Below are 25,218 nucleotides of genomic sequence, written 5' to 3' on the forward strand. Positions count from 1 at the left end.
CATTAGAAAATATGAGAGACAGAAAAATATATTTCTAAACTGTTTTTTAAAAATCTATATTCACTTTTTCTAAATGTGAGCAAGTATGTGTTTTGTTTGAATTTGTAAATTAACATATTACATCTAATTTTTCTAGATACAGTTTCAGTAAAGTTTCTAGGAGAAAAATTTTAGTGTAATATTCTTGGCTCATTTTGTTCATGGTAACATGATTTCTCTTGTCTTTTAAGGATTTGATTATATAGAAAAAGATGGGTATTCTACACCTGTGAGAGTGTTACCAAACTGACAAGATCCTCTAGGAATTAGAAATTAATGGTATAATATGAGTAAGCTTAAAGTGCAGGGAAAATAGTATTTTTAAAGAATAATATGCTGATAAAAGCATCTGTATTAAAGATAATCCCATTAACAGAATTACAGCAGGTAGCTTAAAAGCTTCATTAGTATGAAATATGAACAATTTAGGACTCCTTAAGATGTTAACATTACTACCTCTTTGAATTTCAAAATACAATTAGCTACTTCATTTATTATTTTTGACATAGATCACTGGAGTGCTGAGACTTCTTGGTAGTGAAGTGGAATTTCTAGCTCCCACTAGAGAATTGAGGCATGAGGTTTGAACATCAGCATCATTACAAAATATTAAGCCAAGCTAGTATTTCATACTTGCTAGATAATTATTACCTAAGTTGTCACTTTTAAATATTACTCTAATATTTTCCTGTAACAAATCCATATTTAATTGGCAAAGATACATATTGTTAATAATGACTAATTTCCTTTTCTTTTTTATTTTTCTCTCCACTATCAATTTTCCCTTAGAGACTAAATAAATTATACATGAAGTATGTATTGTTGTACAACATAGTTGTTCACTTGGATTAATTTTATTATTTATAAAAAATAAATATAATACAATATATATTGCTATTATTCCAACTGTGTTCAAATATGGTGGGTCTCCTGATGAGAAATCTCCCAAATTGAGGGTATTTCATACTTCAAAAATGACAGAACTCATGACAGGTTTGATTGACAATTAAATTCCATCATACTGTCTTTACTTCAGGAGAGCAGAAATAATGAATTGCATTGGTACTTTGAATTATCTATAGAGCAATTTTGATATATAGCTTTCATCATGCTTTGTAATTCTCACTGGATTTATTTCACTTCATATCAGAGCTTGAACATCCAGTAAATGACATTGCATGTCTTAGAATAATAAAATTATTGTAAAAATTGAATATTTAATGAACTTACTAGGTGAGATTGTAAATTACTTAACTTCACTCTATCAGCTTTAACAAACACACGGAATCTAGTAAATGCAATGGAACATCTTCATTGAATGCCTACCTGTGATTATCTGACTAATATTTGTTTTTGCCACTACATACAAATATGAGAGTTAATATGCCAGTTAATTAGATGACTATTAGAGGGTGTGCTTTAAACACATTTGGGGAGAATTATGTTTCTAGGAATGGCAAAATTTATTCTCTTGCTTTCAAAAAATTAATCAAATTTATATATACCTTCTTTCTTTCAATGGCATAATCTTTGAGTTGAGTTAATAATATAATTTAACAGCTATTTATTTGAGACATTTGATTAAAGTATTCTTTTTTTGATTAAAGTATTCTTGAAAATGAAGTACCTGTAGAGTTGTAAATAAAACTTAGAAGTAAAAAAATAAAGATTTCCTGTTTATGTGATCTTAAAATATTACAAAAGTCTATGACAGTATTCGTCACAAATCAATTTTCTTTTGCTGCTCTGTAACTATGAATCTTCTCATATATCTCCCTTAACTTAAAAATTTTAATGACTATTTATTTTTAATTTATTTTTAAATTTATTTTTATTGACATACAATAGAAGTATAACAGTGTATAAGTTTAAGGTGTACAGTGTGTTAATTGGGTACATTAGTATATTGCAGTATGGTTACCACTGTATCTTTAGCTAACACATCTATCAGGTCACCTTTTTGTGTATGTGCGTCTATGTGTGTGTGTGTGTGTTGGGAACAATGAATATCTGGTCTTAGCAACACTGAATTGTATTCCAAGTTAAATTGGTACTATAAATTGATTATGTTATTATTGTCTTTAATCAGTATGCCATATTCTGAATCTCCATTTATCTTTTTGGAAGGGCAGTTTTCAACTGTATTTTGCTCCTTCAAATCATTCAATAGAAAACAACTGTATTTAGAAATCAACAATAGCACAATATTTGTTCAAATTATTGACAGCAAATGATATATATATTTTTTTTAATTTTGTTACTTTCCTTTGTTTCTCATCAATGCAGGCAGCAATTCCTGCCAGCTAAATAATGGTGGATGCTCTCAGCTTTGTTTACCAACCTCTGAAACTACAAGGACTTGCATGTGTACAGTGGGATATTATCTCCAAAAGAACCGCATGTCATGTCAAGGTATAAGGTTTTGAAAAATTTTAGTTCTGATTCATTTACTTATCCCTGCAGGTATTAGGCAACCAAAATCAGATAAAAATTAGAAAACAATAATATTAGCTTTTTATTAGGACAGTAGTATCCCTAATAAGAACCATATGTAGAATTTCAAATGTATCTACAATATTTTCAGTATCTCTGTTCTTGTGAAACTTTCTAAGTTTTTAATTATTTTCAGGAACTACAGTTTATTATCACACCTTTAACCAAATCCAGTCAAAGCCACCTGAAACTTAAAAATAGGTAAAAAACAGTGGTTGGTTTGCTACAGTTACAATCTAATTGGGATGTAGTTTATTTGAAAGTAAAAAAAAAAATTTATATTTACTTTCTTTCAACTATTTACGAGAAAGTACCAGAGACCATGTAAATTCTCAGCTTTACTTAACTGTGGGAGAATGCTTCAGAAGAACAGGAAGTGAATAAATATATCTTTCTGCTTTTTATTTCAGACTCTAGTTCTACTAGTCCCAAAGGGCTTTGGTTCTAGAATAATATTTTTATCCAGTGATTATAACTTAATTTTATTAAACAAATTTTCAAATTTTTATGAGAAATATTTAATGCCAGCATATATTTTTCATTTTAAATCATATATTTATGTGGCATTCATGTGCAGGCACTGCTCTCATTACCTTAACACATTAATTCATAGAATCCTCATCATAACTTTGTGAAGTAGGTTTCTTGTTCCCGTTTTTAGAGATGAGGAAACTGAGTCACAGAAAATTAACTAATTTGTCCAAGTCACACAACTCTGCCGTGGTGAAGACATATCTAAACCTAGGAATTTTTGTTTTAGTAAGAAAATCTGTATACATTAACATTTTCTGGCCTGTTAGAAAAATTCATAAGCTTCATCATGAGGACTTCTGGTAGTCACCTTACATATGTGTGCTCATTTTAGGACGTACTTTTGATACTGAAAAAGCAAAATCTTAGCAAAATTTGAGCACTTGGTGTGCTTCTAGTTTTAAAGAGATTTAAGAAGTCTGTTAGAAAGGTAACTGATGTAGTTATCTACAATCAAAATCTATCATACAGAAGCAAGGAGATGCTCGGGCTTTTGAGAAGAGGGTGAATTTTGATTGTGAGGCCAGGTATGCTTTCAAGTATTACCTACCTCACTGTTTATGGTTCCCACATCAGCAGCATCTTCCCTACCTTTTAGAAATCCACATTCTCAGGCCCTCGGGCTGGAGTCCGGGGATTGGCTTTAACCATTCCTCCGGGAGATGCTGACGTTTCCTCAAGTTCTAGAACAACTAATCCAACTACCTTTTAACTTGTCAGAAATGTAGCATACAGTGGAAAAAGGGAAGGTGGATTAATACATTATTTTATGAAAGAAGTTTGGATCATTAAAAATAGTGCTAATGGAAGTGCTCTCCTTCCCAGGCACCCCCCCCACCTTTCCCCTCCCACCCTTTCTTCCCCCACAGGCACACACACACCTCCTAACCTCTAAGGGACCCCAGGAGGCTTACAACCAGAGCAGCAATGGGCATGGGCAGCTCATCTCGGGCAACCCCCAGACCCTGTCCCCAAGGCCCCCTTTTCTCCGAGTTCTTAGTGAGTCAAAGTAGCCCAGCCTCGGCTCATTTCCCCAGCCCTTCCTTGTTCACTGTCCCCAGCTTTAATAAACATCCTCTAAAATTAAAAGAAAAATAGTGTTAATGAATGGTTTTGATGTTAACTACTCATTTTGGACTTTTTTCTTTTTTTGCTTCCAATTAGGTATAGAGTCATTTCTTATGTACTCCGTCCACGAAGGAATCAGGGGCATACCTCTGGAACCAAGTGACAAAATGGATGCGTTGATGCCTATATCTGGAACCTCTTTTGCTGTGGGAATAGATTTCCATGCAGGTAAATAGCTTTTTATTCATAATTATACTTTTTTAAAATATATTTTATTGATTTTTTACAGAGAGGAAGGGAGAGGGATAGAGAGTTAGAAACATTGATGAGAGAGAAACATCGATCAGCTGCCCCCTGCACATCTCCCACTGGGGATGTGCCCACAACCAAGGTACATGCCCTTGACCGGAATCGAACCTGGGACCCTTCAGTCCACAGGCCGACGCTCTATCCACTGAGCCAAACCGGTTAGGGCTATTCATAATTTATATATAATGTTTTCACTTGCTGTATTAACATTTTTACTTGCTGTATTAAACACGATGGGACTATAACTAGTCCATCTATACTCTGATAATCAAAATGAGGACTAAGACAGCAAATTAGAGATGCATTTTTAAGCCAAACACAAATTGTTCTAAATATGTTTTGCCTGAAAAAAAAGTATAATTCTAAAGTTTAGCATTTGATTTGCAAATGAATTAAAACATCACGATTGGCATTTGGTTGCTTCATTTTTATTTCTCTCTTTGTTTTCCACAAATAAGACTTTTACTTTTATCTAATTATAAAAATATATATGTAAAACATTTTTATTTTTTACATACTTAAAACATAATATTATTAAAATATTTTTAGGATGTGATTAACTTATAATACAGGTGTAGCAAATGAAATCCAAATAATGAAAACAATTAAAAATTCTAAGACATTTTAAATTACTTTTCAGTATAGTATGTATCATTTTGAAGTCAGATTTTACCTTACTTTCTTGTTTTAGCAAACAGTAAAAGAAAGCAGATTAGACACTAACATTTTGCTGTGGCTAATAAAAAAATGTATGATTGGGAATTGATGGTAGACACTTTTAAATTTATTGAAATAAACAAGTGTTTTGATGGTAATTGCTAAATTCAGATATTATAAACATTGGATATGCTTCTCTCATAATATTCAGATTTATTATTCCACAAATGAGAGTTTAAACTTATAAAAACAAATGTCTTCACCTCTCACCCAACAAAATCATATGCTTCCTGAGTTAATGTTTTAGTGTTGAAGAAGTATATGCATGTTCCATATTTTTCTAAAGTCTTAATTATATCTAATATTAAAAACAAATAGTTCTTTGATTTATAATCTTAAAAAAATCCTTAAGCATAGCATGTGGGTTCCTAGTAGTAAGCTTATTTTCCCCAGTTCTAATACATTTTGTTTAATCATTTGTTAATGAAATTATTGGCTACAAATTAATGAATTACTAGGAAACTTCACAAATGGTTCAAAAATGACTTCTATTAATTAATTTGCTTTGTACTAAATGTTTGGAATCAAATATAGGCAAACATTCTACTTCTAAAAAGGGCTTTCCCCCCAAAGAAATATGGACAGACATAGCTTATTTTATTGAGTAATATGCTATTTTTGCCAAAAATCATGGTGTGGTTTTTAATCAAACAAGGCTGTTTAATGAAATATTATTCATGAAAGTCTCACTACCTGCCATGCATAATCTACTTTGCCTCTTATTTACATGCATCTTAATCTTTAGAATTTGTTACATAGGATTTAGTAAGCACCAAACTGAGAAAATTTGTTCTTGAAAAGATTTATGTATATATGCATGATTTTTTACTATTATCACTTATTTGTTCTTTTAAAGAATCTGTAATGATTTTTGAAAGTATTGGATACATTTCCGTGAGGTACAAATATTAAAATAAGGCATTTGATCTAACTGTCCTGATTAGATCATCAGTAAATTTGTTTCTTAAGGGTAAACTGATTATTTGTATATGTTGATCTCTTCAAGGTTTTATGTTGACTCTGAATGGTTGTTTCATATAATGTGCTATGATACAGGATCATTTTATTTGCATTAAATAGTTCTCTCCCTATTTCTAAATTCCCAATAATTACTAATATCATAATAAATTATTTTAATTTAAGGTAGGTTTTCTTTTTTAAATTTAAATTTGCTAGGGTAACATTAGTTAATTACATGATATGTTTCAGGTGTACAATTGTATAATACAACCTCTGTATATTGCGTTGTGTGCTCACCACCAAAAGCCCAGTCTCCTTCTTTCAGCATATATATGGTCCCCTTTATTTTCTTCATCCTCTCATTACCTCCCTTTTCCTCTGGTAAACACCATACTATTTTCTGTGTCAATTAGTTTGTTCATTTGTTGCTTTCTGTTTTATATCCCACATATGAATGAAATCACATGGTTCTTGTCCTTTTCTATTGGACTTATTTAACTTAGCATGATACTCTCAAGATCTATCCATGTTTTCACAAATCGTAATATTTCATTATTTTTTATGGCTGAGCAGTATTTCATTGTGTATATGTACCACATCTTAATTATCCAGTCATCCATCGAAGGACACTCAGGTTGCTCCCATGTCTTGGCTATTGTGAATAATGCTGCATTAAGCATAGGGGTACATATACCTTTATGAATAAATGTGTCCAAATGTTTTGAGTAGGTACCAAGAACAGGGATTGCTGGACTATATGACAGCTCCATTCTTAATTTTTTTAGGAACCTCTACGCTGTTTTCCATAGAAGCTGTACCAATTTACATTTTCATCAGCAACGTATAAGGATTCCCTTTCCTTCATATCCTCTCCAACACTTGTTATTTTTGTCTTATTGATAATAGCTATTCTGATAGGTGTGAGGGTATATCTCTTTGTCATTTTGATTTGCATTTCTCTGATGATAAGTGAAGCTGAGCTTCTTTTCATGTTCCTGTTGGCCATCTGTATGTCTTCCCAATGGATTTTTTTTTCCAAAGAAACAGAGAAAATAGTCCTCAAATTTGTATGTATAGCCAAAGCAATCCTGGGGAAAAAGAACAAAGCTGGAAGTGTTACACTCCCCTTACTTCAAATTATGCTACAAAGTTACAATAATAAAAACAGTAAGATATTGGCAGAAGCATAAATGCATAGATCAATGGAACAGAATTGAGAGCTTAGAAATAAACCCATCCGTATATAGGCAACTAATTTTTCACAAAGGACTAAAAAACATACAATGGAGAAAGGAAAGCCTCTTCAACAAATGGTGTCAATGTAGTTTTTCATCAGAAATATTACCAGTTATTATTTAAGACTTCATTTTCTTCATTTTGTGCCCATCATATTTTAAAATTTCATTTCTAGAGAGAAATTATTTTTTAAAAAACTCTGTTCTTCTAAATGTAAAATTATATAAGCATATAAAATTAGAATAGTCATGTAAAATTAGAATGTTCAAGAAAAAGTAAAATTCCCTATTGTAAATAATAATAATGTTAATAAATAGTCTGTAGAGCAGATATTTAAGGAAGGATTAAGCAAAATTACCAGCTTTTGAAGTCATTAAATGTAAACCTAAGAGGCTAGCAGACAGTGTGCTAAGACAATGAACCAACTAAATCAGCGGTTCTCAACCTGTGGTTCTCGACCCCTTTGGGGGTCAAACGACCCTTTCACAGGGGTCACCTAAGACCATTGGAAAACACATATATAATTATATATTGTTTTTGTGATTAATAACTATGCTTTAATTATGTTCAATTTGTAATAATGAAATTTGGGGGTCACCACAACATGAGGAACTGTATTAAAGGGTCGCGGCATTAGGAAGGTTGTGAACCACTGAACTAAATGATGATGATGATGATGATGATGATGATGATGGAGGAGATATCAAGAGTTTTCAACAACTTTACATACATTTGTGCTTCCATCTCCCTTACAGTCTAATCCTTTACTAATTGTGTCTCATGAAAATATATTAGAATCAAAATAAGTATCAGCAACTTGATTTATAATATTATTACAGACCAGTGATGGCAACCCTATGACACGCGTGTCAGAGGTGACAAGCGAACTCATTTTTTTGGTTGATTTTTCTTTGTTAAATGGTATTTAAATATATAAAATAAATATCAAAAATATAAATCTTTGTTTTACTATGGTTGCAAATATCAAAAAATTTCTATATATGACACGGCACCAGAGTTAAGTTAGGGTTTTTCAAAATGCTGGCACGCCGAGCTCAAAAGGTTTGCCATCACTGTTATAGACAATATACAAGCTCTGCAACTTTGTAGAGTGAAGTTGCTTCAGGGAGGAAGAAAGGAAAATAACTGGATTGCTCCTGAGAGAGATAAAAAAACAAATTTTGGTGTGTAAACCTCAATTTTATTTTATTTTTTTTAACCAGGAGCTTTATGGTTTACCTGATTATATGGTTCCTCTCTATTTTGCAGACATCCTATTTCCTTTTCTTTCTTTAAGGACATTTATCTCAGGGACGTAATCTCTACTTATGATTAATCAAATATAATGATGACAAATTGAAAGGGCACAGTTGGCCCTTATTCTAATCATAATGAGGACATGGTGAGAAAGAGGATCACTTATTAAGTATAACTATCATAACTTATGTAATACTGTTTCATTACCACATTTTCCAAGGAGGGAGAAATATATTGTTAAAACCTGTACATTTCAGGAGGACAAACAAACCTGAACCTTGCTGGGTTTTGGTCCTAATGAGTTAAAGTATTCTGCAGTAAAAGGATTTCACACACCAGATGAAGCAATTCTAGATACTATCCACAGCAAAAAGAAGACCCTGTGGCTAGATTTAAAATGTTCAAAGCATTCTGATCACTTCGCTGGAAAAGTCCTATTCCACTGGAAAAACAAACTAAGCTTTGAAAATCCTTGCCTGCTTGCTGATAGTCCTCCTGATGAATTATTACTGTGTTTGATACTTTAAACAATATCCTTTCCTGAGGAGCAAAGCCTCAAAACAAAGCCCATTGCTCTGGTTAGTAATGTGATCTTCAGGAAGTAATGCTTTATTCAGTTCTCCCACCCCCACCTTGGGGGTATTTATGACTTTTCATGATAATTATGTAATAGAGGAAATTCTCCTTAGAGAATGTTGTTTATCTAATATTTTCAAGCTTATATTATTTTCCATCTTTTATTTCTATTGTTCAAATATGAGTTATCCAACTCTGTTAACAAATATTACTATCTGCTACCTTTAGGATATAACAGCTCAATTGCTGTGGAGGATAAAGGTAACAAGGAATGTTTCGGTGGTAATGCATAAGTGATTGATCTATAGGGATTTTTTTACTTGCATCCAAAGATCTTTATTTGAATGTCATTCCTTGGCACTCACTATGGGAAATAGTCTAATGCCTTTTACACGATCTAGCTAGTGATCTAGCTATTAAGAAATGAAAACACTGAAGTAACATGTCATACTATATCTGTGAAAACCCATGGAATGTACATCACGGAGAGTGAACTCAAAAGTATAGATCCTAATCTAAACCTATGGATATGTCAATGTAGGCTCATCACTTATAGCAAATATACCAGTCTGATGTGAGGTGTTGATAGTAGAGGAAGCAGTGTGTGCTGGAGAGGAAAGGTGTATGGGAACTCTGTTCAATGTTGCTGTGAATCTAAAACTACTCTAAAAAATAACATCTATTAAAATAATCACTGAAGGAGACTATGTGACAAAATATCTTTGCCATATTGTCACAGTAGAATGTCAGCTATTTACATGAAAGACTGTCTTCTTAATAGTCCCACAACCTTTACATAGAGCTTTGAATGTTAGAACTAGACGGGACATTTGATAACATCAAGCAGCATCCCTTCAAGTTACAGATAAGGAAACTGAAGCCCAAAGAGATCAAGGGGCTGTATAAAAATGGAGTACTCTACTTCTAATTCTCTACACTATGCCATCTTGCATTTGTAAGCAATGGAACAAAATTTATTTATTTATTTATTGTTCCTCTGACCTGATGAAATGACATTGCACTTCTGCAAATTTTGGCTGGTAGAAGATCATGTTTCATTTTGATTTATATACTGAATCCTGTGGCCTTAAAACCCATTTAATAATTGAAGCAGGTGACACTCAAGTCAGAGTCTCTTTTTTTCTATGCCTGGAGGTATAAAAAACAGCCATTTGTAAAAATTTTCTAGTAATCCCTTTGTCATCAACTAAGGCCTTAGAAGAATTATAGAAAGAAATCTTTTTATGTCAGTAACAGTAATAGCTTAAGAAATATAATACTGTTGCTTTGGTACATTCTTTCAGTCTTATAAAAATCAGTCCCTTGGTTACAAAGTGCATTTCAAGGGCTGGTTCAATTTCTTCCTGTTCTTGGGACAGTGAACCAATACTTGGTGTTGTCGTGTCAAACTTGCTTCAAGACTGTAGTTTTGGATCATGTGAACAATCTGTATGTGTTTATAGATGGTCATATCCAGTAAATCTTTTAAGATGTAAAATACTAACAACCACTAGAACAAAACAATTTTTCAACATTTTTGGGGAGACAAATATCATAAATATATATAAAATAAGGCATTATAGTTTAAGTAACTTATTGGAAATATCTCACAAATCTTTTCTGGATAAGTTCTGGACCCCAAACCTAAAAAAACAAAATAAGACAAAAAATAACCCATGTTCTCTTAGGCATCTGGATTCTTCAATAGGTAACTCAAAACCAAAAGCCCAAGAAGATTCACATTAATGGCCTTTTAAGGTTAAAGTCTTGGTCAACTTATTTGGGACATACATTCTTTTCTCTGTTATTGAGACAATCACTTAAGCAAGTCTCGTGAAACTTCTTTCAATCGTGAAATTGAAAAGTCTCAGCACCGGCTTTAGACTAATTTACATGGAACACATCCAGGCTGTGTTTAGGTCCCTTTCTTTTCCCCTTTCCGGAGTCACTCTCTGCTGCTATATATTTTGAGCTGCCCAGGAGTCTCTTTAGCAGAGCTACATTCACAATCTGATACTCTATTTCTACTCTTTTCTTTATCAAAACTCCTTTACCGAAAACCCTAATCTCAAAAATATTAATTATACTACTTCACAGTAAGTTATTAGTAGTTGCTAAGAGATTGGCAAGTTATTTTACTGTGTTTGAACAAAGCACAGTACATTAATCCAACATGATAAATCTAACTAAAGCATCACTAAAGATATCTGAAGAACATAGTTTAGGGATAGTTTAACCTTTTGGGTGTTTTACAAATTACATTGTACTCTATGCTTTAGACAATAGATTGGCACCTGTTTGTTTCCAGAAACTTAACCGTGAATATCCTGACATGTTAAGTGATAATGAAGAAGTCTTCTTTACCTTAGGTACATTGATGCTCTTAGTATTAACTGTAACTTTAACGTTGGAAAAGTGTTTTTTCTCCATTTTTAAGAAAACCAAGGATCTATTACTCTATTTTTCTGTTTGAAAAGCTTTCTTAAAAAACACACACAAAGCTATGATTCAGCTTCTAAGATTGGTGGCCAATCCTTTTTAATCAAGCAGACAATTTTCTAGTTAATAGAGAAAAAGAAGAGTTATTTAATTGATTTTTGGACTGGTCATAAGCAATAGATATTTAATTCCTTTTTATCTTTGTCCTTATTCTTATCTAGAGGTAGTAAGTAGTAAGTAGATCCTTTTGGGGACTTGGAAAGTGGACTAATTATTTCTAAGAATTCTTTAGAATATTTAGAACAGGACTGAAGTAGAAAGCCTAGAACTTGGACTAATTTTCTACAAGTGGGTTAAGAAAACAGGGTTTGGAAGAGGAATAAATTAAAATAACATCCTCAAAATATATGTATTTTTTAATTTTAAATATGCTTTTATTGAGAGAGAGAGAGAAAGAGAGAGAGAGAGAGATATTGATCTACTGCCTCCTGCGTGACCCCTACTGGGGATCGAGCCCACAACTAGGGCATGTCCCTGACCAGGAATTGAACTGGCAACCTTTGGTGCATGGGATGGAGCTCAATGAACTGAGCCACACTGGCCAGGGCCATCAAAAAATCTAAATATTTATTGAGCACTTGCTACATTATAGGAATAAGGTTTGAAAGATTGTATGTATTTATGCAATTTAATTCATCAAAAATAATCTCTTGAGGAAGGTGACATTATTTTAACAATGAAAAAAACTGGGTTTTGGAATGAGATACATATGCCAAAGAAAGTTGGTAGCTATAGGATGCCCAAATTAAATTCTGTATTCAGATAGTACATTTGGGTTGTTGAGATTGACATAAGTCATGAATTGAACAATCAGTAGTGGAGTAATCAACATGAGACCCTTAATAATTTCATAATGAAAATTGTAATATTGTAATTATGATTGGGGAAAATATATAGGCAATATGAGGTCTCAGGGTTTGGAGGAATGGTGATTTAAGTGTAGTATTATCCCTGCTAAGCTTAGGTGCAGAGGTTAATAGTACAGTTTCATCTGAAAGGAGAATGAGAGAGGATCATTATCATCATCAGTGAAAGGAGGAAGAGAATGAGGAGAAAAAATCATTTATTCCACTGTTTGTATTATTTATTGCTGTATAATGAAACTATCAAGATTTAGCAACTTTAAGCAACAAATACAAATTATCTTATAGCTTCTACAAGAGGCCCGGTGCACAAAAATTTGTGCACTCGGGTGGGTGGGGGGGTTCCCTCAGCCCGGCCTGTGCCCTCTCACAGTCTGGGACCCCTCGGGGGATGACCACCTGTTGGCTTAGGCCTGCTCCCCGGGGTATTGGGCCTAAGCTGGCAATCAGACATCCCTCTGGCAGCCCAGCAGCCCTCGGGGGATGTCCACTTGCCAGCGGGGAGCAGACCTAAGCTGTAGTCGGACATCCTTAGCGCTGCTGAGGAGGCAGGAGAGACTCCCACCACCACCGCTGTACTGGCAGCCATCAGCCTGGCTTGTGGCTGAGCAGAGCTCCCCCTATGGGAGCGCACTGACCACCAGAGGGCAGCTCCTGCATTGAGTGTCTGCCCCCTGGTGGTCAGTGTGTGTCATAGTGACCAGTCATTCCCAGTCTTTCTGCTGTTAGGGTCAGTTTGCATATTACCCTTTTACTATATAGGATAAAGGCCTGGTGCACAGGTGGGGGCTGGCTGGTTTGCCCTGAAGGGTGGGGGTCCTGCTTGGGTGCCTGGCCAGCCTGGGTGAGGGGCTGATGGCTGTTTTCAGGCTGGCCGCACCCCCTTCAGGGTGGGGATCCCCACTGGGGTGCCTGGCCAGTTTGGGTGAGGGGCTGAGGGCCGTTTTCAGGTTGGCCAGCAACTGAAGCTCCCAACCTCTCCTTTTTTTCTTTTTCTTTTTTTATTCTGGGATTTATTCTGGGATTTATTTACCTTCTATAATTGAAACTTTGTTGCCGTCACTGGAGCTGAGAGCCCGGCTCCTGCTCGCTCTAATTCTGAGGCCACAGCCTGTTGAAAGCAGGTATCTGGGATTTATTTACCTTCTATAATTGAAACTTTGTTGCTATCACTGGAGCTAAGAGCTGGCTCCTGCTCTGTGGCCACGGCCTGCTGAAAGCAGGTATCTGGGGTTTGTTTAGCTTCTATAATTGAAAATTTGTTGCTTTCGGAGCTCAGAGCCGGGCCGCGGCAGGCGAGGAACCTTGGCTTCTTCCATCACTGGAGCAAGCAAGCCTCCTGTTCGCTTCAGCTGCGTGGCTGCCGGCCGCCATCTTGGCTGGGTTAATTTGCATATCTTGCTGATTAGCCAATGGGAGGCGTACCAAAGGTATGGTCAATTACCATGTTTGTCTATTATTAGATAGGATGGGTCAGCTTATGTGCCTCATAAGGCTGCAATCAAGGTATTGGCCATACTTACGGTTTTATCAGAAGGCTCAACTAGGGAGGATCCATTTCCAACTGTTGTCTAGATTCAGTTCCCTGTGGGCTGTTCAACAGGGGGTCCCAGCTCCTCACTGGCTATTGACCTCAGTTTCTTGTCATGTGAGCCTCTCTATAATATAGTTCACAACGTGACTGTCAGCTTCCCTTAGAGCTAATGAACAATAGAGTTGGAGGACAGACACAAACCAGGAGCCAGGCCTTTGCATCCCCATCCAGAGGTGACATGCCATCACCTTTGGCATATTCTGTTTATTAGAAGCTAGGTCTAGCCCGTTCTCAAAGGGAAGTGATCATTAGAGTCTGATCTAAATATCAGGTAGTAGGGATCATTAGTGGCCACATTTGAGGCTGTTTATCACAATATTATTGATGTTTTGTCCATATTATCCCCATATATAACTTTGTAAGAGGCAAATTTTGATGATTCATTTGGGTTACCAATGATGCTCCTGTATGAGAACTTCTGTATTCTGGCTTAAACCAAGTGAGGATGAATTATTGTGAAACACTAGGATCATGGTCTTGATCCCATTTTGCCTCCAATAACCAGTAAGCCTTGAATACCTGGTGAAATCCTCTGGGCAGAAAAAAAAAGAAAGTTGATGCTTAAATTATCTGCCTAATGCTTTGAAGATGGAATGGGACAAAGCCAGAATTTTAATTTATAAATATTCTTCAAACCCTTGTTTTATTTAAGCCACTATGCTAGAGTAAGACAAAAGTGAAGAAATATTCCAAGAATGAAAGAATGTTCTGCCACAACAACACAAAATATGCTATACAAGGCGAAAGCTCAGAGATATCTGACCACTTAGTGTGGGGTTTATAAAGCCAGGCTTAGGAGGAGTGATAGTTGATAGTCCTAGGACTAAGTACCAACTTAGTAGATTTTTGGCAGTGGTTCTTAACTGGGGATGATTGTGTACCCTAGGTTATATTTGTCAATTTCTGGAAACATTTCTGGTTGTTGTGATTGAAAGGGTGCTACCGGCATCTATTGAGTAGAGGCTAAACAATGCACATAACAGTTTCCCACAAGGAATTTACCCATCCCCAAATACTAACAGTGCTGAGATTGAGAAACCTACAGCAGGGCAAATCTAACATGCGTTTTCAATGATTTTGAAGTGTACCGCTGGTTTAGCAGCACTGATCTCAGTAATAGCAGACCCCGTGTCTTTGTCATTACACTACTTTCTGTTAACTTTTTCATCTCATTCATTAGTACCTAGCTTTTCATGGCATGAATTTACCAAATTGATTTTGGCCATCCATCTAGAAAAGTCCTTTAGCAAAAGCCAGCAACTCTCTCTACCCAGCATTTACAATTTTTTTTTACCAGTATCAGAAAGAAGTCTTCGTGTAATATTAATGCTAAATCTTCTACTGACAACTCTCTGGCACCAAAGGTCTTTAAGAAAAGCTCTTTAAAGAAATTGCTTGTACTTATCTAGAATTCCCCAGGGGATACAAAAATGTGTAAACACCAGCAGAATTATCGTGTACTTATTTTCTTTTTCATCACCAATGCAGCCTGACTGTTGACTAATGTTAACTCTGCTTAGAATGAGTTCTAGTGTTGCATCAAGTGTCCCTGTTCGAGTTTTGTGGCCAGAAAGAGAGCTCCAAAGTACTTAGCATCATTTGGCAGTTATCTGTGTCCACTGTGGTGCACAAGAGCACTTATGCAGATCTTCTAAGGACAGCATGTCCTTAGAATTATGTTTAAAAACAAAACAGAACTTATTTTTAGTCTAAAATTGTATTTGTTTTATTATTAAATTTTACTGAGGCTTAAATAAGAGGCACTAAATATAAATTAAGTAGGAAAAAACTCAGATGGAAGCAGAAATGGTACTTGATTGTCAGTGTATTAGATATTAGAATAGATTACTTAAGGGGTGTGACTCTCTGGCACTGGAGTGTTTTAAAGAGTTAAACCACCTCTTTGAATAAGGAATTCTCTGGGTCTCTTCCAGTTTTTTGACTATTCAACTTCCACTATTAACAGCTTAAATGGTAACAACCTACCGGCTATTTTTTTTTTTTAACACCATCTATTTTCTTGGTCAACAGCCATTAAAACCTATGTGAACAGAATCAGAATTTAAGGTGTAGTTTGAACACAGAAAGTAGATGGTATTATAGAATCTGTTCTTTTCTTCAGGGGAAAAGTAAATATTCACAGAAGAGAGCATAATTATGTTACTGCTTTCTTTACAAATTAAATATAAAGATACTAAAGAGAATTGATGATTCCACAGTAATTCAATGATCTAATCATCTATAAAAAGTAATTTTCTAAATCCTGAGTAAAATGATTTAAAATTTGTATTTTGTCACCTAAACATATTAAGAAGAGTAGGAAAATGAGCTAAGATTTATTGGTGATTCTTATCAATAACCTTATTTAAAATGTGACTATAGATTTATGATTGTTTCCATTTAAGTGTTTTCCTTTCATGCTATTTTAGTGATGAAACAACTGAGGTCACTTGGCTCATATTTGAATTTATAGGTACTTTTAATAAAAGATAGCAATGAGTGTATTTCCGTGCTCAATTATTTTCAATGTTTATCTAAAGACACATTAATTCAAAATAGAAATGAATAAATGAAAAAGTAGGTATCTAGCAATTCAATTATCATAAAATGTTGTTAAAATTACATTGTGGAGTAATAGCCATTATTTCACCAATCACTTATTGATGATAGATCTCAATTTATAATTAAATATTTTTATTTATTAAAAATTTATTATTTATTAAATTGTACATTATAGAAAACTTGGAAAATTAGGAAATGTGAAACAAAATTGAAATAAAAATCACTAATATTACTACTACACAGCCAGCAGCTATTAATATTTTGACATATTAATAATATTCATGCTATTTTTAAATATGTAAATAATATCATTATCGCCGAAACCGGTTTGGCTCAGTGGATAGAGCGTCAGCCTGCGGACTGAAAGGTCCCAGGTTCGATTCCGGTCAAGGGCATGTACCTGGGTTGCGGCCACATTCCCGGTGGGAGATGTGCAGGAGGCAGCTGATCGATGTTTCTAACTCTCTATCTCTCTCCCTTCCTCTCTGTAAAAAATCAATAAAATATATTTTAAAAAAAATAAATAATATCATTATTGATAAGAATGTGTCTTGCTTCTATTGCTTACCATTCTAACAAAAACACTTTCTATGTTATGCTTAACAAATTTTAAATACTACTTTTAATAGGAGTATATTATTCTATCATGTGGCTTATCATAAATATTTTAACCTTTCTAATATTTTTGAAGATTTTGATTGTTTCCAATTTTGGGCTAAAAATCTTTTTCATCATTTGTGATAATTTATTAAAATATAATTTCCTTTTTTTAAACTAACAACTTCTTTGAGATATAACTTCCATCTAATAGAATTCACATATTTAAAATATAGAAGTCAGTGGTTTGGGATATATTTACAGAGTTGAGCAACCAGCACCAATATCTAATTTTAGAACATTTTCAGTTCTAGGGAAACTTCATATCCACTAAAGCTTCTCATATTTCTTCTAATTTCCTAGCCCTAAGATAACAAATTATATACTTCCTGTCTCTGTAGATTTGCTTATTCTGGACATTTCATATAAATGAAATCATGTAATATGTGGTACTTTGTGATTGACTTCTTTTATTTAGCATAATGTTCATCCATGTTGTAGCATATATCTATACTTTGTTACTTTTTGCCAGATAACATGGCATTGTATGGACATATGACATTTTATTTATCTATTCATCACTTGATGAACATTTGAGTTGTTTCACTTTTTTGATTATTACAAATAAGGCTGCCCAGGAACATTCATGTACAAGTTTTGGTCTGGGTATTTATTCTTATTTTTTAGGGCATATAGCTAGGAATAATATATTTAAAATATATTTTTATTTCAGAGAGGACAAGAGAGGGAGAGAGAGAAAGAGATAGAAACATCAGTAATGAGAGAGAATCATTGATTGGCTGCCTCCTGCACGCCCCCTACTGGGGATGGAGCCAGCAACCTGGGCATGTGCCCTGACCAGGAATGGAACCATGACCTCCTGGTTCATAGTTTGATGTTCAACCACTGAGCCATGCCCACTGGGCGCTAGGAATGATCTTAATAGATCATGTGGTAACTCTATGTTTATCTTTTAGGTAACTGTCACACTGCTTTCCAAACTTGTTAAAATATTGTGCCCTCCTACCAGCAGTTCATGAAGTGTACAATTTCTCCACACCCTCCCCAGTGTCCTTTTAAATACTATAGTCACTCTAACGGTATGAAATGGGATCTTAGTGTGGTTTTGATTTGCATTTCCCTGGCCCATTTAATGATGTTGAGCATTTTTTCAAGTGCTTATTGGCCATTTGTATGTCTATTCAGATTATCTTCCCATTATTTTAACTGAAGTTTATTTTAGTTTAGTTTTATTTTGTGTTTGTTATGTTGAGCTGCTAGAGTTCTTTATATAATCTAAAGGAAGTCCATTTTAAAGTATGTGAAGTGCAAAATTTTTCTCCCACGCTGTGGTTGTCTTTTCACTTTTTCAGTATACATAGTTTGAAATATAAATGATTTACATTTTAATGAGGTCCCATTTATCTTTTTTTTTCTTTTGTTGTGTTTAATGTTTTACCTAAGAAACCGTTGCCTAATCCAAGAATACTATTATATTCTTACCTGTATTTTTAAATTTTTACTCTAATATTCATCGTTTCCTTGTTTTATTTTTTTTGGGGGGGGGGTTATTTTGAAGTTATTTTTTTAGTACTAAGTTGGAAAGTTATTAATTTGAGATATTTATTTTTAATGCATGCATATTTCCCTCTAAGAATTTCCCTCTAAGAATTACAGGATCTTGACCTCATTCGTTTTGTCTTGTTGAGTCCTTATTTTCATTCATTTCAAATTTCTAAGTTTCATTGTAATTTTTTTTTCATTGACAATAATTATTTAGGAGAATGAGGTATCATTTCCCCATATTCATAAATTTTTCAATTTTTTTTTTTATTACTGGTTTGTCATTCAACTCCATTGTAGTCAGAGAAAATTAATTTGTATGATTTTAATCCTTATTGAGTTTGATCTTCTATTTGCTATCAAACCCATATGTTAGGGTTCACTAAAAGCTTGCTGACTGCTTTAATGTTTTGACAGTTCCTTCTGATATAAATTGCTCCTCACTGATACAGTTCGGTTTTGTGCAGGGATAGTTTCTAAGACCAGTCTTTTTTGAGGTTTTGTAGGACTCCAGGAAGGTTCTTCTTTGATTTACATTTCCATGTTTTTGTCTGGTCAGCTAGTTGGCCTACCTTTTAGCTTGTGGCTAAAGCCTCCTCTTAATAGCTTCCAACCAAAATCTCTATTGTTTTAGATAACACACTTGGACTTAAACTCCTCCACACTCTGTTTAAAATAGTTACTTTGCGGAGAGTTTTTGAGTTTTCTATTCTTATGGTCTCTTTCTCCACCTGATCTAACATCTCAGTCACTGAACCTGGTAGTAGATACAATGGTGCCTCAGGCTTGTCTTTCTTATTTTGGAGCTTTTGCCCTAAAGCAGAATCTTCCCTTTATGATCAGGTGGGGGAGGGGTAGGTGGGAAGGGGAGGAGAGCTGAATGAAGTGGGGAACCCCTGGTCTCTCTGCAGGTGTTTAGCCTGTGCAACTTGGACTAAGAAAACATGAGAAATGCTGGTGTCCTGCCTCTCCTGGCGAAAGCCAAGGAGAAGGAGAACCTCATCCTCTTCTGCCCATATGAGATCTCCCATCAAGCTCAGTTGGGAAGATGGAGGGAGAACCTGTTTTTTACCAGGATTTGGTAGATTTTCTTAATATTTTGTTATTTATTTATCACACAACCTTAGGTAAATTTTGAGATAATTTAATTTTTTGAAAAATATAGTTTTTACCAGTTACATTTGGTTCACTGGGGATTAGGTCCACCAGGCTCCTCATGCCAACATCTGGGAAGCAGACGTCTTGGTATTTCCTATTTGAGTCTGTATGAATCAGTGACACTGTTTGAACTCTGTCTGAACAAGCATTTTCATGTAATTTATGTAAGAAATATGAGAACAAATGGGTAAACCTTAATTTAAATAATTAATCTTTTAGGGAGATGACTAATATTGTCTTTATGAAGTGGGATGGGATTTTGAAGTTTAATTTACTACAGACATTAAATGAGTGCACAGAGATTATATAATTGGTTATTACAGCTATAAAATGCACTTAGCGGTAAATGACATAATTTAGCTATACTTTTAAATATTTATCTAAAATTGAAAAAATATGTCTATGACTACACTATTCTAAAATCACAGTGAAGAAATGATTTAATATATGCAACATTCTGGAAAAACTATGGCGACAGTAAAATGATCAGTAATTGTCAATAGTGCATGGAAAGAGATGGATGAATAGGTCGAGCACAGAGGATTTTCAGGGTAACAAAACTACCCTGTGTGATACATAATGGCTGATATATGTCATTATTCATTTGTCAAATCCATGGAATGTACAACACCAAGAGTGAAGCCTAATGTAAACGCTGGACTTTGGGTTATGATGATGTGTCAATGTAGGTTCCTTGATTAAAACAAATGTACCCCTCTGGTGTGGGATTTTGATAGTGGGGAGGTTGTGTTGAGGCAGGTGATATATGGGAAATCCCTCTTGCCCTCAATTTTTCTGTAAACCTAAAATTGCTCTAAAAATAGTCTATTAAAAAAGAATATTTGATATACTTATACAATTATTCTGGAGCAAATTACACACACACACATTATTCATTAGAGAATAAATGCTAAAATATGGCTCTTTAATTAGTGATTTCTTATAATTAGATTTAGTACAGTTCTGTCCATTCAGTGGTTGTTTAGTGTTCTTACATAATATGTTTTTCTATTCAGATTAATAGATTCTAAAACAATCACTCCTGCTACTGTTGCTACTATATATGTCTCTTATATGGACATTAGTTCATTCTGTTGTAATTAGTAATGGGTTTTCTGAGACTCAAGTGGTGGTATAGCTTTGTTCATAGAAAGACTCCAAAGAGGACCATGAATCTGAGGGACAAGAGTAAGAGCAGCATGATTTAAACATCTTTCTCCTAGTAGAGAATCTCTTTTTATTGACAAACGTGGAATATCAAAGTTTGATTTTATTAATGGAAATGCTCTATCCTTAAACTGGAATTTAAATCTCTTAGGTGTGTGTGGCAAATATTTGAGAAGAAACTTGAAACTATGAGCTTCTTGGCATCAGTTGTACTTGAAGATTTTCTGGGAGGAAATAATTTTTAAATATTATTTTTATATATTTACATCAATTCAGATATCATAGGATGGAATTTAAAGATGAAATTGTACTTCAGAAAACCATGATGGAAAATTTGAGAACCACTTTCATGCTCATCATCAAAAGGGTTTTTGAACACAAATTTATTCAACTTTGAAAAATAATTTTCATTTATGTTCATCTAGACCACTTCTGTTCTCAGATATTTTATGGAGATCTCGCTTGAACATAATGAACTTCTAAAAATATTAGATTTTTATATTCAAGCAAATATTAGATTTTTACATTCAGATCACAGATAGGTGTCAGAATTGTTTCCAGTTTACTGGGAAAATATACCCCATCCCAAAGGGATTTATCAAGGTACCCAAGCACTGTTTATTTAGTGCCACTTAGATATTAAAGTGTCTTTGCATATTTACAGTCACACTTTGGGGAGATTGAGAAATTCAACACGAACATTCCTCTTGTGTTTGTGTCATTTTCCTTTTGTGTGAAATAATAGAGGCGCATAAAGTGAAGAATTTAAAGGCAGGCTCACATCACAATACCAATAATTACGAGGTTGAGATTGACAAATGATGTGACCTCGCAAGCTTTAGCCTTTGTGGATTTAAGTTTTCCAACTGATAAAATGCAGATTACTCTGGTAGAAGACAGGAAACAGCTGCCTGGTGTCCATGCTTTGTTTAATAAGCTTCCCCTATACGGGAAAGCCATCTATTTATGGAAAGCCATCATAACATATTTTGCATAGATAAATGTGTTTCATGAATATATAATAAAAATATCAGGATAACTCATTATGCATTAAAACAAATATAAAACTTGAAATCAGAATGGAGTGGTTGACTTTGTATACATCTGTTTATACTTGGATTCCTTCCATTTGACCTTGGCGGATTCTCCGTGTTTCATTGTCCTCACCCTATCTGATATATGGAGTCTGCTGGAGTTCAAGCAGGTTAATTTTTGTTCAAGACAATTTGCCACTGGTAACATTGGTTTTTATCCCTTAGTCAGTTACTATCAGATGGGTCATCAAGACCAAAGATGGACATGCAAAACAGTATTGCATTATTATGACTCAGAATTTTATATGGATTGATCATGTACTAAAATACATATCTTTTACATTATAAACTCTTTTTAATCTTAGCAATAGTAGTGCTTTTTCAGCTCTTGATATCACACCTGGTGTTTGAAATGTAAATGGGCCATGATAATAATTATGTTGGCAAAGAGAAAGACTAAATGGCACGGAACAGTAAACCTGAGTGCTGCATTTGTCATCACACACAATCCTTAATCTTGAAAAATGTGGTCATTTGCTGCCTTAGATGCTTTATACCAGGCATGTCAAACTCAAAGGCTAACACGGGCCAAACAAACGAGGCATGCGGCCCGTGGGCCGTGAGTTTGACATGCTTGCTTTATACACTTCTAGAGTTCCTTGTTGCCTGAAGTTCTCTTCTATCCCTAAGTGTCAACTTATGTTGTAGCTGTCTCAGATCACTTTCAAGCTATTCCTGTTTCCATTTAATTAAAGACTTATGAGACTTTCTGAGATGAGAGACATTAGAGATTATCTAATACAACCTGACCCTTTTTCATATAAGATAAAGGAGATTGTTCTTAAAAAGGCCGAGATGAAGACAGATGTCACAGAAACAGAGAAGTACCTAAGAAACTCTAACTGTGCCAGCCTCAGCTGAGTTTTCCCAGACTGGTGAGAGAGGGAGCTTCCACAAGAGCACTTTCCTAGCCTCCTGCCCACCCCAGCTGATGTCAAGCAGTGTATAGACCACAGCAGGAAGGCTGCCCCTGCTGAGCACTGCCCACACTACGCCTTCAAAGCAATATTTGTTATTTCAGGCCACTATGTTTGGGCTGGTTTTTTACAGCCTTAGACATTGGCAGGGAAGCCAAGAATGCTGAAGTGACTTGCCCAAAGATGCACAATTGTGACAGAACCGGTGATAGATGATAACGGTGTTTTGATTCTGAGTTTAATGTTTTTTCTAATCCACCACATGTTTGCTTTTATTTCCTAAAACATTAGGATGCTGTCATATTTTGTTTAATTTTTTATGAGGCTATTTGAAAGTAAATAGCGGTGCTTTGATTTTTTTTTATTGCTATCCTAGATTCATTGTTTCTATGAACATAGCTTTACCTTGAAAGTAAAGACCAAAATACTTCCCTTTAATTATATGGCATAAAGTGACTTCATTTTCTCTGCTGATGGCAAAAACCTGACTAACGGGCCCTAACAAATAATCAGAAATGCACAACCTGTCCTCAAATGCATCTGGTGAGAAAATAAATGCTCAAATTCAGAAAGAAACAAAAAACTGGCTCTCTCCTGTGTGCATTTGTGAATTCAGAATAATCACAACAAAATACAGAGTTAATCACAAGTTAACCTTGTGAAGCATAACTTGCATTGTTTCCAGATCATTATCAATGCTCTGAGCATTGAAATTTTTCAACTGTGATTCAAGCTAAATTGGTTTTAATAATTTCATCCTAGGTGACTAACATAATAAAAGAATTAGGGGAAAAGCCTACATATTCACCTGCCTAGCAAAATTATAATTTGATCCAGTAGTAGATAAAATAAGTTATTTATTTATTAGATAAATACGCTTTTTAGCTATAATTTTGACTTAGATGTGGTTGATTTTTAAAAAATTTTTTTAGTTTTTTTTTTCTTTTAGGAAAGGAAATCAACTTATTGCTATTTTTTCTAACTATAAATAGGGAGGGAAAATAGAACTTATATGTGGGGAATTGAAGAAGTGCTGAAGAGTCTCTCGTATTTGCAAATTTCTTTAATCCTTAGAACAAAAACAACAAAACACCATTATCTGCAGAAGGCCCATTCAAGTGTTTATTTATTAAATGTATCATGAATATCATATTAACACAAGGCTTCCCACAGATATCATGCAACTTATGAGATGAGCTTTATTCTTATTTTAAGGATTTGTAACCCAGGTGCAGAGAGGTCAAATGCCTCGTTCAAAGTCACATATCTAATACATTGTACTGCCAAAATAGATATCTAGTTCCCTCCTGCCTCTCATATCAATTTTTCTTTCGACCCTATCATATTCTCTCAGCTAAACAGTGAAACTTATTTAATTCCATCATTCTTTTATGTCTAATGAGAAGTTATAAGTGAAATGTATAGTCACTGTGAGCAAATGAGACACAGACAGATTTTTCATACTAAAGATAGAAAAATGACTCTGTGTGAGAGGTTTAGGGGGACAGGACTGTGAAGCGTCTGATTTCAGAAAGAAAATACTTTATGAAATGGAGCCAATCTGGTAAAGGGCGAAAATGAGAAAGGGAGAACAGGAGAGTGAACTCTCAAAGTGGGATGTATTTAAAAAACAACAAGAAACCGTAACTTGCCCTGCCCAGTGTGGCTCAGTTGGTTGGAGCATTGTCCTGAGCACTGCAAGGTCATGGGTTCAAATTCCAATCTGGGCACATACCTAGGTTGTGATTTTGATCCCCTGATTGGGGTGCATATGGGAGGTAACCAATCGATGATCACTGTGTCTCTCTCACATCAACCTCTCTTTCTCTTCCTCCCCGCATCCTCCCTCTTTAAAATATCAATAAAATAAAATAAAACAACAACAACAAAATCTTTTTGCAAATTGTTCAAGGGAAAATTATATTTTTAAGAAAATAAATGCATTTTTACTGTTAATTGGACAGAGGAAAGCCATCTTATAACGATTTTTAAATTGTTAAAAAGTTGCTTGTTCAAGT

The 25,218-nt window shown here is 34.5% G+C and overlaps 1 protein-coding gene across 1 annotated transcript in view; it reads left to right on the top strand.

The window, feature by feature from the left end:
- The window catches only part of LRP1B (LDL receptor related protein 1B), a 1,324,618-nt gene that overhangs the window by 854,536 nt on the left and 444,864 nt on the right, over window positions 1–25,218 (top strand). The window contains exons 30-31 of the mRNA XM_023752441.1: window positions 2,326–2,451; window positions 4,228–4,359. Coding sequence (XP_023608209.1) covers window positions 2,326–2,451; window positions 4,228–4,359 — 258 coding nt within the window. The remainder of the gene's footprint in view (window positions 1–2,325; window positions 2,452–4,227; window positions 4,360–25,218) is intronic.

This window comes from Myotis lucifugus, unplaced genomic scaffold (assembly GCF_000147115.1).
Source record: "Myotis lucifugus unplaced genomic scaffold, Myoluc2.0 scaffold_32, whole genome shotgun sequence".
In the NCBI taxonomy this organism is placed as follows: Eukaryota; Metazoa; Chordata; class Mammalia; order Chiroptera; family Vespertilionidae; genus Myotis; species Myotis lucifugus.